This window comes from Lutra lutra, chromosome X (assembly GCF_902655055.1).
Source record: "Lutra lutra chromosome X, mLutLut1.2, whole genome shotgun sequence".
NCBI lineage: Eukaryota > Metazoa > Chordata > Mammalia > Carnivora > Mustelidae > Lutra > Lutra lutra.
Window position 1 is genome coordinate 84,326,036 of NC_062296.1, and position 16,525 is coordinate 84,342,560.

The following is a 16,525-nucleotide window of genomic DNA, read 5'->3' on the forward strand; positions in this document are numbered from 1 at the left end:
CTGGGTGGTGTAGTCGGTTAAGCATCCAACTCTTGGTTTCGGCTCGGGTCATGAGATCGAGCCCCACGTCAGGCTCCGCACTCAGCGTGGAGTCTGCTTGGGATTCTTCTCTCTCCTTCTCCATCTGCCCTTCCAGCTCATACTCACTCATGTGCGTGCACAGGCTTACTCTCTCCCTCTCTAAAACATTAATATTTTATAAAGAAGAAATCTATATTCATTCCTTTATAACCAACAGTTATTAAGAGCCTACTGTTCTATCAAGAGCCTAACTGTATATTATGAGCCAGGCAGTGGGCTAGATTTTGAAGGTTACATTAAGGATAAAATACAATTTCTTCTCTCACGCTGCTCCTAGTCTAGCAAATATGTCAGTCGCTGTTCACATTGATCGATTTTTCCAAGGGTGAGGTTTAAGGATGACAACAAAATTAAACATGTGCACATCCTCTTTTACAGATGGGGAAACTGAGACATAGCAGCATTCTTTCTGCACTGTGTAAGGTGTCAGGCCGAAGCTGGCTGATGTCCAGGGGCTTGCACAGTGACCCCTGAAACACATGGTCAGGGGACGCCTGGGTGGCTCAGTTGGTTAAGCGGCTGCCTTCGGCTCAGGTCATGATCCCAGCGTCCTGGGATCGAGTCCCACATCGGGCTCCTTGCTCGGCAGGGAACCTGCTTCTCCCTCTGTCTCTGCCTGCCTCTCTGCCTACTTGTGATCTCTCTCTCTGACAAGTAAATAAATAAAAATCTTAAAAAAAAAAAAAAAAACACATGGTCAGAATACTGTGAAGGTTGCTTTTCTTTGAGCCCAGAGATTCATTGTCTTATAAAATAAGGGCAGGGGATGGGACACCTGGGTGTCTCAGTTGATTGGACGACTGCCTTTGGCTCAGGTCATCCGGGATCGAGTCCCGCATCGGGCTACCAGCTCCATGGGGAGTCTGCTTCTCCCTCTGACCTTCTCCTCGCTCATGCTCTCTCTCACTGTCTCTCTCTCAAATAAATAAATAAATAAAATCTTTAAAAAAAAAAAAAAAGGGCAGGGGTGTTAAGACAGTCCTGCCCCTGTGGCCCGGCACAGGAGACTTCTCTCGTTGAAGATGAACAGACCCAGCCTCCTCTGATCCTAATCTCTGTCTCCCTAAATGGCCCCTCATTCTGGTCCTGTCCACCTCTGAGTTGAGGACCAGGTATAAAATGGGCTTCAGCCCAAGCTGAGTGGCCAGGACATTTGTGCCGTCCCTGCAGCAGGGGCCTGGCCTCCCCAGGCCGGAGCACCTCACCGTGCACTCTCCTCCCGACTTCGTGCAGCGTGATGGACTGTGTAAAGTCAAAGGGAGCCCCGCTGCATTTCAGAGGTCCCAAGGAGCTCCCGTTCACCCTCCCTCTGCCGCTCCTCCTCCGGCTGCGTGGCATGCACGGCCGGGATCCGGCACCAGAGGGAGGAAAGGAGCAGGTAGCCACCGCGGCAATATTGGCTTGCTGGACGATGTGGGCTGAGAAACCTCACCTCGCTTGGTTTCCGTGGAGTCTTCAACACCCTGCTGAGTTTCCTGCTGTGTCTGCTTCCAGGGAGCCTTTCTGCTCTTTTGCGATCAAAATGGGGACCAGTGAAGGAGCCCACCATCAAGTTCTACACCAGGCAGATCCTGGAAGGCCTGAAGTATCTCCACGAAAACCAGATCGTGCACAGAGACATAAAGGTACTTGCTTGTTGGCACCAATGAACCTTGTTGGTGCCTCTGGGACCCGCCAGCGGTGAGCTGACCTGTCTGAAGACGGCTCAGCTCAGAAGGGAAGGAGCTGAGCTGGGCCCGCCCCAGAGTGCCGAGCCTAGACTTGCTAGAGACTTGACACCGTTTCTTAAGGTCCAAGGCATTTGATGTTCCTCCTTTTCTACAGGGTGATAACGTTCTGGTGAACACCTACAGCGGAGTGGTGAAGATCTCTGATTTCGGCACCTCCAAACGGCTTGCAGGAGTGAACCCGTGCACCGGGACTTTCGCTGGTAAGTGGGCCGGGGCTGGGGCGCGGGCAGCCGCGCTGGAGTCACGGTTCCCGAGCACAGTGTGGCCGGTAACGGAAGCCGACCATGTGTTGTCCCCAACTTCGGGGATTGGAACCTTATAATGGTACACTGAGCCAGCGACCTGCGGCCACGAGAGTGCCTCGCTGTCGTTGTCTTCAAAGGTTGGGTAGGTGGGGTGCTGTCCTTGAGGTTTTCTGAGGGATTCTAACCAGTGAAATAGCATCATCTTTTTTAAGTTCCTGTTGTGAGTAATTCTGCATCACAGTGGAGCTCAGACAACTTGTGAGAGTGCTTTACTGGTCTGTCATAAAAACTGCCTGTCAGGGTGCCTGGGTGACTCAGGGGGTTAAAGCCTCTGCCTTCGGCTCGGATCATGATCTCAGGGTCCTGGGATTGAGTCCCGCATTGGGCTCTCTGCTCAGTGGGGAGCCTGCTTCCTCCTCTCTCTCTCTGCCTGCCTCTCTGCCTGTGATCTGTCTCTGTCAAATAAATAAAATCTTAAAAACAAACAACTGCCTGTTACCCTACTTCTGGTACCTCGTTCTTGGATACGGTTACCTTTCCAAGGGAAGCTGATCGTTTGGGGAGGGTGGAATTGGTGGGGTTGAGGTGGGGGTGAGGGGTTGGATTTTCTTCTCCGTGTGTCCGTGACAGACCCACGGAAGCAGCGAGAGGGACAGGACTCCGAGCGGTCCGAAATGACCAGCTAGCTTTCCGTTTACAAGACCAGAGCATCAAGTGGGGTTCGAAAAGCTACCAGTGGCTTATTTAAAATTCTTGCTTCAAAGGAACTGGTCCCTGGAAGGAAGTACTGATTTTGAAAAAGGAAAGGTTTGTGGCCCCGTAAGGTATGATAAAAGGATCACGAAGCTCCTGCTTGAGGGAATTAAGAAACACTGCGTAGACTCTGCTGGTTCTGGAGGGAGCTAGGGAAGAGGCAGGGCCCTTCTCTGCCCTTGGGGCACCGAGCTCTGGAGCAGACTTGGCCTCGGCTTTAGTGCATAATGTCTCAACTTTGAAAAAACTTCTCCTCAACAAGGGGTTTGTTGTATGACAACCGCTGGACGCCCACGGTGGAGACATATTCTGTATCTAAAGAGAACTTTGATTTCTCAGGAATGACGTCTCCATTGTAACAGGGGAAGAGGGATGCGCACCTCAGAGTGGGAAACTGTCACCCCAGGGACTCCGCCAGAACCTTACAGAGTGTGTTGAATTTTCATTTATTGTTTCTGATGTAAAGATACACGTATCAACGTGTGTGAGTATGTATGTATGTATGACTGCCGTGTTTTTTTATTACCCTAACTGAAAAGGACTCCTTTCCTCCTCTTTGGAAGCCAGCAGTTAGCTTGGCAGTATGTAGCAGGAGGGTCTCTGATATGACAAGGAGTTATTTCAAAACATAAACCCCCTGACAATTTACCTCATAATTAGCATCCCCAAGGAGAAGAAAAAATTCACAAAGAAAATGCATGTATAATCCATTATCGCATATATTTCCCCAAGTAATTGGCTTGAGGAGGAATGCATTCTGCATTGCAAAATAATGCAGGGGTGTTTGGGGGATAATAAAGAAGGGGTCTCATTTTGGGTAGGAAATTCCCCTGCATATCATTACTCTTTGCAACACAGAGCAGTTCTGTCCAGAAGTCTCGGCTGGTTCCTTTGGAACCCCACTTAGATGCCTGGGGACATGGCGGGGCTTTTCCATGCAAATGTCCGGAGGCTGGCAGAGCCTGGAAGGGGAGCCAGAGGCTCAGGCAACTTGTGGCCCCGAAGCCTCTCTTCCTGTGTTCCTCTGAAGGGTTTTCATTCTAGGCATAAGCCAGCTAGAATGGGAGGAAGGGCTTTATGGCTAGAGTCAGCCCCCTTTGCTGCTGGGTTTTTTTTTTTTTTTAACAGCTTTATTGGGGTATAAAATGCACCCGTTTGAAGTGCACAATCCACTGGTTTCTCATAAATTTTCCGAGTTGTACAGCCTTAGCCACGGTCCAATTTTTGAACATTTCCATCACTCCAAAAAGGTCCCTGTGCCACCTTGTAGTCAGCCCCCGTCCCCACCCCAGCCCCAGGTGACCATGGATGTCCTCTCTGTAGAGATTCGCCTGCTCTGGAGAGTTCATACAGATGGAAGAGTGCGCAGTCCTATCTGTCCAGCTGCTGTCACTTTGCATAATCTGTTCCAGGTCCATCCACGCTGGGCCGCGTGTCAGTACTTCGGACCTCTGAATGGTATTCCAGGGTGTGGATAGACCGTGTTTTGTTCATCCGTCTGTCATTCAGTGGTCATTGACATTATTTCCGCTCTTTGACTATCGTGAACGATTCTGCTGGGAACAGTCAAGGACAAACCTTTGTGCAGACCTGAGTTTCCGTCCCTCTCGGGTAGATGCCTAGGAGTGGCTCTTGGGACAGGAACTCTGTTCCAGTCTGTGGCTGTGAACGTCCTTGGTTCAAATTCTGGCTCATCCACTTGCTTGCTAGCTGTGTGACTTGGGGCACGTTCCTTCATGTCTCTGTGCCATACGTAGTTTCTTCATAAATAAAATGGAGGTGCTCCCAGTACTACCTCAGGGGGTTTTTATGAAGATCAAATAAGTTAATATTGGCGAAGTGCTTTGACCAGTACCTGACTTACAGCCAGTGCAATGGAAGTATTTGTTAATAAAATAAATACTAATTTATACTTAGAAGTCCCAGGTGATTAGGGCTGAGAGGAGCCTTTGAGAGAATCAGAGGTTTCTGTGGGTAACTAATATGTTTAACCTGTCAAACCTAGAGGCTGTAATCATAAAAGTCATCTCATCTTTTTTTTTCCAAAAGATTTTATTTATTTATTTATTTGACAGAGAAAGACCAAAAGCACGGGGAGTAGCAGGCTGTGGGAGAGGGAGAAGCAAAGTCCCTGCTCAGCAGGGAGACCAATGCAGGGCTTGATCCCAGGACCTTGGGATCCTGGCCTGAGCCAAAGGTAGATGCTTAACCAACTGAGCCCCCCAGGCGCCCCAAAAGCCCTCTCCTCTTTGTCTCCCACTGCCCTCTATATCCTGTCCAGGGCAGGAGTCCTCTCCTGAGTCTGCCAGCCATCCTGAGACAATGGAGAGAAAGTCTTAATGGCCCTCGGAGAAGCAAACAGTCCGAATTGGATAACTGAAAGGGGCCCTGCTGGTACACTTGTCAGCACCCTGGTCCTCGTTCCAGGGGACAGCGCTCTTCCCCTGTCCCGGCGGGTCTAGCAGCAAGTCAGCTCGGAGTCTTACCTTTTCTCCCCCAACTCCCACCTGCCCTGCTCCCCAGCTGGGAACACTTCCCTGAGGGGTCCCTCTGACTGTAGCTCCCACGTCCTGAGCAGAGACCTGTCCTTTGGCCGACTGCCCGCTGCCCCCCACCACTTTTACGCCTCACATTGTGTTCACTCCTCCATTTTTTTTTTTTTCTCTCCCGAGGGATTCAGGCCATAGGAGATGGCCCTTGAGAAGGATTCCTTTTAAAAAGACCCCAGGCGCACCTGGCTGGCTCAGTCAGTTGAGCGGCCAACTCTTGATTTCCGCTCAGGTCATGATCTCAGGGTCGTGAGATTGAGCTCCACTTGGAGATTGAGCCCTGCTTAAAGCTCTGCACTGGGCGTAGAGCCTGCTTAAGATTAATTTTCTCTCTTTCTCTCTCTCTCTCTCTCTCTCAAAAAAAAAAAAAAAAAAAGCCTAGAACAGTATTTCTGCATTGGGCCCTACGTCTGGTGTCCATGGCTCATGCATCTTTCCCCAGCTCTCAAGAGGGCGCGGTGATAGCCCCAGACCTCACGGGCAGATGCTCTGAGCTGCTTTTCCTCCCACAGGAAACAGTCCCACGTGCGGCTCGCCAGCAGGGGACACACACACACAGCTCTGTGAGGGGACCGGCCAGGAGCCCTCAGAAGCTTTGGGGTAGGACAAAGTGGTGTCCCCTCCTTCCAGGCCCTTCCTTGGGCAGGGCAACCGACGTGGCCCCTGGGGCCCCAGGAAGCACCTTATTTCTCTTTTCTGTACTTCATTAATAGGAAACAGCTTTGAAACTTTGGGCTTGGGTTCAATATTTTCCAGGGCCTGTAGACAATGCTGATGCGTGACGGTCCTGAGCGAGTGCTGAGTTGCTGAGTCGCCACTGGGCACAGCCCTAACCCTACTCCTTTACTGAGAGGGTAGCTCCCCCCGGCACAGCAGTGTCTAAAGAAGTAACTTTCAACACCCCCCACCTCCAGACTCTCCTCTCTCCACCTTCTTAACCCCTTGATCCAGGTGGAAGGCCCCTGGGCTGGGGGCCTGCGTGCGAGGTGTGTAACAGGTTGTGCGAGACCTTCTTGGAAACATGGACCTGTCGATGATCTCTTGCCCTGTGCCATGGTGTCTGGCTTTTATCTCAGCACCTCGATCAAAACTTCTAAATTATTGCCCTGTGCCATGCATTTTCTCCTGTTTGGGCAGTTGTCTAGGAGCCCCCACTTGATTTTATGTCCCCAGGGGCCTGGGTCAGTGCCTGCTGCTCTCCTGTCACCACGTTTTGAACTCTGCACCCCTGCTCGGGTCCTAGCTGGCTGGCCGATCGAGTGACCTGTGTGTGGGCACACCTTGGGGGGACATGCACTTTAGAAAGGATGTGATGCCCTTAAGAGAGCCAGACGAAAGGCAAGCAAGTTTCCTAGCATTAATGCATTAATCAGAGGCCTACCCGCCCTGCCCCACCGCACCCCGCCACACCCTAGCTGGCATTTTTACTTGGTTTCTCGACAGAAGCCATTTTGGTGCAGCTGACGCACACTGCTTGGGGACAGTCCCTTGACTACTTGAAAGAGTTGTGTGGCTCTGTCTCTGTTGGACGTTTACTGTGAGTGGATGCTTTTTCTAGGAGTATGGTAGTCAGTGAAATGGAGCACCCAGTTTTCTGTGACTGCTCTCCACCTTCCAGTTACATGGGAATGAGTCACATCAGGGCTTCGGAAATCCTTACATCGAGTCTGCTTTTGTTCAGGCTGCATTTGTTTCGCTTGTGCTCCTGCTGGATTCTTTGTATTGGTCAGCGATGTCATGGTGAATGGCTCCAGATGTGCAGAGAGAAGAGCTCAGTTCTCCCCTACCTTCTCTGAGCCTCATTTGTCTCCTGTCTAAAATGGGAATCACAGTAGATCATGCCTCTGCACTGCCTCACTGAGTTGTGAGAGTCACAGAGACAGCGTGAGGCAGTGATGTTCTGTAAGCTGTTGAGTACTAACAGGAAGTCAGGCCAGCAGTCTTAAAGATGGCCGAGAGTGGCCTCCACCTCCTACCGTTCACAGCCCTCTGTAATCCCCTCCCCTTGAACGAGGGCTGGACTTAGTGACTCACTTCTAATGAACAGATGAAAGCAGAGTGGCAATGTGTGACCTGGAGGCTAGGTCAGAAAAGAGGATGGCTTCCTTTTTGCTTGCTGTCTTTGGGTCACTTGCTGTGGGGGGGGGAGCCATGTCTTAAAGATCCCATGTGGTGAGAGACTAAAGCTTCTTTCCAAACCCCACCTGAGCTTGGAAGTGGATCCTCCAGCTCCATTCTGGGTTTCAGAGGACTATAGCCCAGCAGAGAACTGGGCTAGAGCCTCCTGAGAGACTCTGGGCCGGATCCACCCAACCCAGCTGTTTCTGGGTTCTGACCCTTAGGCACTGTGAGATTCTAACTCTTGTTTTAAGCTCTTAACATTTTGGGGTAATTTATCCCATAACAATAAATAACTAATATGGACGTCATTGCTAAGTCCCTACCTTTATAAAGGGTGATGTTCACTGTGTTTCCATACAAAGAAAATCTCGAAGTTTAGCATGAGGCCAACTTATCCTCCAGTTTTGAAAACAGTTGTGCTGAAGTGGACAGGTATTTGACCAGTGTCAATAAACCATTGCAGTTTCGTTGGGTGATATTTTCCATGTTGCATAACTTTGTAAAAGTATATTCTCTTGCTCTTTTAAGAATTAACTTTTAGGGGAGCCTGGATGGCTCTGGTGGAAGACCATGCAATTCTTGATCTTGAGGTCATGAGTTTGAGCCCCATGTTGGGTGTAGAGATGACTTAAAAATAAATTTTAGGGGCACCTGGGTGGCTCAGTGGGTTAAAGCCTCTGCCTTCGGCTTAGGTCATGATCCCGGGGTCCTGGGATCAAGTGCCGCATCGGGCTCCCTGCTCAGCAGGGAGCCTGCTTCCTCCTCTCTGCCTGCCTGCTTGTGATCTCTGTCTGTCAAATAAAGAAAATCTTTAAAAAAATAAAAAAAAATTAACTTTGAGTGATCATGTTAGTTGGCATCCAGGCCGGAAAATCAAAATCACCCCACTTATTTTTACAGAGAGAATTTAATAGAAAGAACTGTTAACTGGGCCTGGGTTATCTGCCTAGGGCTTGAGGGGAGCACAAGAAAGGGTAGAATCGGAACCTTTCAGGAGGGGATTACTGGGTTGGAACAGGTAATGGGGGGGCGTGGCAAGATGAAGCTGGTTCTGAAAGTATGAGAGGGCAGAAAAGCTAGAAACTGGAGCCAAGCCCTGCTACTGGAGCCAACTGAGGGTCCAAAGGGAAGCTCCCACAGAGGAACAGCAGCTGATGGGGAGCCGATAACTTCTCCTTCCTCCTTCCTTGTAGGTACGCCTGAGCAGCCTCCATGGTGGTCTCGGGCTCTCTAGCGCCCCCTGGTGGCAGAGCCTAACAGGAAGCTGCGGCAAAGCAGAAATGTTTGCAGAGTCCCCAGCGCAGCCTCCTAGAGCAGAGCTGAGAGATGATAGCTTAATAAACACCACCATGAGTCTTTCCTCCGTGAGTGGCTTGTGAACTGGTCTGAGGGCACGTCCTCTGCCAAGGCCTCTCCCTTCACTATTCACAGCAGTACAAACCTGGGAGGGGAGATTGTGTCACTGGAAGTTCCGTCCCCCAGGCTCTGGGATTTCCTAACAGTGCAGCAAGCGCCCGTGAGCCTGTCTTGCCCAACCCTGCAGCCAGCCAAACACTTCCCTACCAGGCTTTCGGCTTCAAAGACCAAAGCCATCACTTGTGCCCTACTGATCTGTTGAGCCCATGGACCCAACCCAATTTATATTGAGCCTTAAGTGAGTCTGACTTTTTTAAAAATGAAAATAAAATTCTTTTCTTCAGTCTCACCAGCTATATTTGAAGGGTCCAACAGTTACCTGTGGCTAGTGACTACCACACTCAACTGCACAGAACATTGTCATTATTGCAGAACTTTCTGTGGGAGGCACCTGGGTGGCTCAGTCCGTGAAGCGACTGATGGTCGGTTTTAGCTGAGGTTATGATTATGATCTCAGTCTCAGGGTCATGGAATCGAGCCCCAGGTCAGGCTCCACACCGGTGTGGAGTGTGCTTGTCGCTCTCCCTCCCCGCACTTGTGCAGTCACTTTTTCCCTAAAATAAATCAATAAATCAATCTTTAAAAAAATTCTGTGGGGCAGAGCTTTTCAAATGGTCACTGGAAGGAAAAATGCTAAAAGACATTGGATCTTCAAGAAGAAGATGTAGTAGGTAACGTCCCCAATTTTTTTTTAAACCAACAAGTCCTTTGTTTTCATTGATTAAGATTCTGGAAACCTGCTTTGGTTGCGTGATCTTGAGATAGGCACTTCTCTGGGTATCCATGTTCTCTGTCACGCCTTGGCCACCGTCCTCTGCAAGTTCACTGTTATAAACCACATATAGTGTCTGTTGCTCTTGCTTTCCTCAGCCTTGGTTGCAAGAAAAAACTACGAGTTCACTCCTAGAGCCCTGATTCACCTCCTTGCCCCCATCTCTGCAGTCCCTTCTCCTTCGAGGGCTGCATCTGATCCCCGCCTTCCCTGTGGCCCCCTCTGGTGGCTTGTGACCCACAGGAGAAAGTCCACAGCCAGAGCCTTCATCATACACTGCTTGCCATTCTGGCTGGCCCCAGGTCGCCATCTCCTTAATTTTCAATTCTTAGCTCCCTGCCCTGTGTGAGACTTCACTTGTGGTTCCCAGAACTCGCTCTGGACTTCACACCCTTGTGCCTCTGCTCGGGCTCTTCCCTTGACCTGAGAGTCCTCCCATCCCTTTGTCTACTTCTTTGACCTTCACAGCAAGAGGCAAGTTCATGGGCAGCATCATCTGCCACTTATTGTGGATTTGCCTCCACGTTCATGGCGTGGCCATGCTTTACTCGCTCGCTCCTGCCCAGTGATGGCCCATGGCAGAGGCATGAGAACACATGGGAGTCCTCCAGCGGCAGCTTTTGGTCAGGAGCTCCCCAGCGACCCAGCTGAATGGTCAGAGCTGCTCTTCTGAGACGCCTCCCCACTTGTTCGTCCTCCCTCCTTTCCCATGTGCCACATCGGCACTGAGGTTGCCGCTCTTTGTTCTTTTTCCATATATGATGGATAAAGAGGTCCTTCGCTCTTTGTCTGTCATAGACGTCTCCCCAGTAAATCTCTCGTACCTCTGATCCTGCCTCGGCATTTACCTCTCAGAGAACCGAGCTGATCCAGATAGAGCTTTTCCCGACCGGAAGCAGGCAGAGCCCAGCACGTCTTCCATCCGTGTTCTCGGCCCCGCTGCTCCAGGGCCTGCTGGACTTTCCCACCATCGCCCTCTTGTCTCTCTCCTCCCCTGGGCGGCTCCTCGAGGTCGGGCACTGTGTTTCTCACCTTCTGTGTTTCCCCTCACCTGGCGCGCCCTACTGTGTGCCTGTTGCTTCAGGGCCCATTTATCCTTCGAGGAACCGAGCAATCTTCTGTCGACATGACTAGTAGCAAAGGAAGGCACGTGGCATGTCTCTGATCAGAGACCGGGCATGACCGCATCATTGACGCCTGAGAGCAGGCTCCATCCGTGGTTAGTGGGAGGGTTAAAGTCCACGCACTTGTTTACTAATGGTCCACTTAGATTTGTGAACAGCAGGGTGCCCACGATCTTTATTTTTTTCCCCATAGGGACTCTGCAGTACATGGCACCTGAGATTATCGATCAGGGACCTCGCGGGTACGGTGCCCCAGCAGATATCTGGTCTCTGGGCTGCACCATCATCGAGATGGCCACCAGCAGGCCTCCGTTCCATGAGCTCGGCGAACCGCAGGCAGCAATGTTCAAAGTAAGACATGTTTGCTGATTGAGGTTGCTGGTGTTGGGGAAATAACAGGCCAAAAGAAAATCTGCCACTCCAGAACCCTCTCCACGAAGGGGGGAGAGAAAACAGTGCTGTCACTGAGTAAGCATTATAACAGGATGTGACAGCTAAGACAGAAAGGATGTGTCCTCTTCAGCCCAGCAGTGCTGCCCTTTACACCTGTGTTTGCAAAGGGAATGAGGACTAGTCCTCCCGTGCGCAGACTGGAGAGCGCCACGGGTCACACTAGTGTGTCCGGGGAGGAGGGGGGAAACCTGGCAATTGGGATGACTGTTTGCATTAGCTAATTGGCTTTACCCAAAGGAAAAATAAAGTTCTCCAACCTTTAAGACAGGAGAGGTAGTTTTTTTGGGGGCACCTGGATGGCTCAGTCAGTTAAGCATCTGTCTTCGGCTCAGGTCATGATCCCAGGCTCCTGGGTTTGAGCCCCGTGTCGTCGGGCTCCCTGCTCTGCGGGGAGCCTGCTTCTCTCCCTGCCCCTCCCCCTGTGCACATGCATGGGTGCGCATGCGTGTGCTCGCTCGCTCCCCCCATCTCCCTCTCCTCCTCTCTGATAAATAGGTAAAATCTTTGGGAAAAAAAAAAGGAGGTAGTTTTGGAGCAAGTCATTACTTTAGTTAGGCTCTTCCCTTCGCACTGAAACTGGGAGATGGGGAGGTCTCTTCCTTGATGTTGGCATTTCCAGGAGTTGGCCCCAGGTCCTTGAAAAAGACATTCTTGGCAAGAGGTTTATTCAGCTTTTAGAAAGATTCACATGCCTCTCACAGAGACCAAGAACTTGAAATTACACGTTTTTTAAAGTAAGTGTTCTAAGAAAAGAGGGGGGTCTCCCCTTATTTTCACCAGGGAGGATGTGGCCTCTTATTTTGAATGCGTGTTTGCCCTTAAACTGGGCAAGGCTCAAAGGCCACATGAGTCTGTGTTTGTGTCTGGGTTTCTCACTGGGTTTTGAAGACGTGGGACTTTGGATAGCAGATGGTGTGCACTACGTCGTTGTAAAAGCCGTCCCAGAGCTGGCATGCAGGGCACCCACAGTCTCAACGGGACCCTGAACTCCAGAGCTGGGGTACAGCAGTGACCTTCCCCGTCCTTTGCATTGGACCGGGACGGGGGCAGCTGCGGTTTGGGAGGATCGAGCCCGCGGCGGCGTGATGGAGAGTGGCCGGTGCTGAGGGAAGCGGCAGGGCCCGAGCAGGGCGCAGTGAGGACACCCGGCGGCCCGGGGAGGCCGGGGTGAGGGTGAGGCGTCCCTGAGCCACCACCTCCGGGAGCTGGAAGAGGCGACGACTGAGCTACTGCAGGTTTCGGGGGGAGGGGGACCCTGGCAGCAGCTCGAGTGAAGCCGGGAGAAAACCAGTGTCTCTAGTCTGAGGGCACCGGGTTTGTGGCCCCCGGAGTGACAGCAGAGGACCTCTGGAGGCAGGCCGCTCCTTTCTTCTCGGGGCTCCTGAGAATTTCTGTCTCTGGCCCCTCCGGCCGTTCCCTTCCTGCCCCTCAGGGGAGGGGCGCCCCGTGTCGTGTGTCCTGCATCTCCCATCTGGGGGGTATATTCCGTCCGGCGTTCCGTGTTCTCAAAATGTAACACTCGACCTAAAAACTTGTATTTGATTGTGGCCAAAACAGTTAAGGTGAGCTCTGCTCCCTTAATAAGCCTGAAAGTGCGCACCGCGGGTCTGCCGGGGCCAGGGCCGGAGTCCAGAACAGTGTTCTCTCCGCTACTGTCCTCTTGTTGAGCCGAAACCCTGTGGCCCGCGCTCAGTCACTCCCCGCTGCCCCGCCTCCAAGCCCAGACTGTGGAGCCTCCTTCCCTGCTGGTCTCAGGGCTCCAAGAGGACAAGGACCTCTTAAGGCCTAGGCTCTGAAACTCCTCTGATGCCACTTTCCCTGAGACCTGCTGGGCACGGCCAAGGCCAAGTCCCGGGCAGCCAGGCGGGCACGTCGGTGACGGCGGTCTCGGCCGGCCCCTCGAGCATGGCGGGGTGGCGGGAGGAACTCGGTATTGAAGGCTTGTGCAGCTGGGTGTGCTGAGGCCTCACAGCCACATCGCTCACCTCTCCCTTCAATGCAGGTGGGGATGTTTAAGATCCACCCTGAGATTCCAGAAGCCCTTTCCCCAGATGCCAGAGCCTTCATTTTATCCTGTTTTGAGCCTGACCCCCACAAACGTGCCACCGCGGCCGAGCTGCTCCAAGCGGGCTTCTTAAGGCAGGTGAACAAGGGCAAGAAGAACCGAATTGCTTTCAAGCTGGCAGGTGAGGTGTACCCGGACGGCCGGGGGCAGGGGTGCCGGGCGTCCCGGGGCACGGCGATGCCCGGGCTCCTCCGTCACTGAGCACACCGAGCTCCCGCGTGGCGCCTGTTGCTGGGAAGAGTGGCAGGGACGGGAGCAGCGGCTGTGGGAGTTGTCCCACCCCGGCCAGTGAATGGCCCTTGATTTCCTGACAGGTGCAGGGAGCCCCTCGAGTGACAGCAGTACACCCCCTTGGTAAAGTTCTTCCTTTGGGATTGTGCCAAGGAGGGAGGCACAGAGGTTGCCCTGGCTGGGGTTTGGGGTCTTCCCTGCATGCAGGGCCTGGCCTCCCCCCGACCCTGTGCTGCCCCCGACCTTGATTAAGGAGCACATCGGGGGAGTTTGCCTGTAGCAGTTGTCCCCCAGGCCACAGAAGCCAAGGGACCCCTTCTAGGGCAGTGAGTCCTACCCAAGAATGACATAAAAATGGCCTTTGCCAAGGAAGCTGTTTGGTTTCTGCCTGGTTTGGATGGAGTCAGAAGCCAGGACACAGAGGCTCAGCGTCTTACTCCCAGTATGGCTCGCTGTGTCAGCGTTTCCTGTGGGTGGCCTGGAAATGCAGCCTTGCTCCTATTTCAGACTCGCTGAGGTGGAGCCTCCATTTCAGGGACCCCTGGGTGATGGACTGGACTGGCCCATTAGAGCAGCACAGACTTAGCCGGCCCCTGCATGGGTCATCTGGCCTGAGGGGCTGTCTGAGACCCCCACCCCGCCTCCCTTCTCTCTCCCCATACAGAGAGTCCCCGGGGCACCGCCCTAGCCCTGCCCATGCCCGGGGAGCCCGTGGGCAGCAGCAGCAGTGAGCATGGCTCTGTCTCCCCGGACTCTGATGCCCAGCTGGATATCTTCTTCGAGAAGGTCCGGGCACCTAAGCACCGGCTCAGCCACCTGCTCAGGTACGGCCCACCCCTTCTCTCCACTCTGGGCCTCTGGTGGGAGGGGTGTGCTTGCATTCACCAGAGGCCAAATACCTCCTAGGTCAAAACCAGACAGCCACCAAGGGCTTTGGATTGCTTTCTGCGCCATCAATAGGCCAAAGGTGCAGGCAAGAAAGGCAGCGGGCTGAACATTCACCGCAGCCACTTACATAACTCTCCCTCCTCCCTCCCCCCTCCCTCCCCCCTCCCTCCCCCTGCTACCTTCCTCCACACTTCTTCTTATCTCCTATCCCCTTTGCCTCTCCTCCCATCATCCCCTTAATTGTCCCCTTATTCTCTCCCCCTTCTCCCCACTCTTCCCCATCCTGCCTTTTTCCTCCCTTTCCCAAAACTGGTGCTCCTCGGATTAGAAAAAAAACACCGCATCTCTCTTCCATCAGACTACAGTTTCACCTTGGTAGGGACAGCAGGGGAACCCCCCTTGGCCCTTCCCCCGTGGCATCCAACCCTCGAGACTGTCCTGGGACGCACACAATTGTCGCCTGTGTTTGTCTGCAGTGTTCCTGATGAGAGCTCAGCCTCGTCCCCAGAGGACAGGGACCCGGGCCTCTTCCTGCTGCGAAAGGACAGCGAGCGCCGTGCCATCCTGTACAAAATCCTCTGGGAGGAGCAGAACCAAGTGGCTTCCAACCTGCAGGAGTGTGTGGCACAGGTAGGGCCAGGTCAGGGGAGAAGCTAATCCCGCCCCCTCTGCCCGGGGCCAGGTCCTGGAACAGGTCCCCATGGGACCGAGGCTCCTGCTACCCTGGAACATTTGCGCAGTCCCAGTAATGACCATAAGTATTTCCCAATGACCTTCCCTCTTCCAACAAGACAAAAGAAAATAGGAAGGAAAAAAAAAAAAAAAAAGACTCCCCTGAAGCCTGAATTTGCGGAACACTGCAGTGAACCCAGGCACGGATGGAGCGGTGCTGCCCCCTGGTGGAAAACAAGCCAAATGCAGCACAAAGCTCAGGGGTTCCTTGCTTTTGCCCTTCACTCCTGTGAATCCCCCGTTTTGAAATCCCAGCTGCGGGACAGAGTTGTCCTCAGAAGCTGGGAGAGCGGTTGCTTTGTGGAGAAAGGTTATGGATCAGAATATCTGCATTTTAACTAACTTTGGAAGCGGGAAGTTCTTTTTTAGGAAGAGGCCATTTGCCCTTCTATGAACTAGGCCTTCTAACAAGGAGGGGCGGGGCAGTTGCACAGGGTTCGACAGGAGGACGGACCCATTCCCAGAGGGGTTTAGTGTGTGTGTGTGTCTCCCAGGGAGGAGAGGAGCCACCTGAAAAACAAGAGGGAATTCCAGAAACAGACCCCTTCTCACCTGGGTGCCCACGTAATACTTGTTGGAATTCCCCTCCCTCTCTAACTTAATGAAAGTGACTTTGGTGGGGGGGCGGGGCGGCGAGCAGAGTTCGGAAGACTTGCATCTCTCGGTTGGCCACATCAAGCAAATAATTGGGATCCTGAGGGACTTCATCCGCTCCCCGGAGCACAGAGTGATGGCCTCCACGATATCAAAGCTGAAGGCGGACCTGGACTTTGACAGCTCGTCCATCAGTCAGATTCATCTGGTACTGTTTGGATTTCAGGATGCTGTAAGTGTTCTGTCTGGCCCTAGACAACGTGCTAGAAGTCAGGAAACCCACTGAAGTGGCTCAAAGCGAGGACCACTGAGTTCAGTTACCATTTTCTGCCATAGTCCCTGTTTCATCTAACCTGCTTACGCCTAAACCCTTAGTTTCAGGAGTTCCTTCTGAACATAGAGTAGGCACGTACAGGTGAACGAGAGCAGAAGCGCAGGACTTCGAGGACTTGGGGGCAGGTGGCATCTGCCAGCTGAGGTGGTGCGGGGTTTAAGCTTACGTGTCTGTTCAGATGTGAGTTGTGGCTGGCCTGCCCCCGTGTCTGGTCCAGCTCTGTGTCCCACGCCCCAGCGAAGGAGCCCGACCTTTCAGAGGTGCTCAGGAAACGCTCCTGGAATATACAGTGAAGAGGCCCGGGGTGGGAGATGCCATCCCCGCCCGGCCCCCGGACCCAGCACGACTCAGGGGCAGCTTGCAGGAAGGCTCTGTCTGGAAGAGACAGGAAGTCAGGCAGAAACACAGAGCAGTGTGGTTGACATTTTATTTCAGAG

The 16,525-nt window shown here is 52.8% G+C and overlaps 1 protein-coding gene across 1 annotated transcript in view; it reads left to right on the top strand.

The window, feature by feature from the left end:
• MAP3K15 (mitogen-activated protein kinase kinase kinase 15) overlaps positions 1-16,525 on the top strand; it is a 116,455-nt gene that overhangs the window by 96,016 nt on the left and 3,914 nt on the right. The window contains 7 exon segments of the mRNA XM_047715313.1: positions 1,576-1,706; positions 1,906-2,011; positions 10,985-11,142; positions 13,247-13,430; positions 14,205-14,364; positions 14,905-15,058; positions 15,801-15,986. Coding sequence (XP_047571269.1) covers positions 1,576-1,706; positions 1,906-2,011; positions 10,985-11,142; positions 13,247-13,430; positions 14,205-14,364; positions 14,905-15,058; positions 15,801-15,986 — 1,079 coding nt within the window.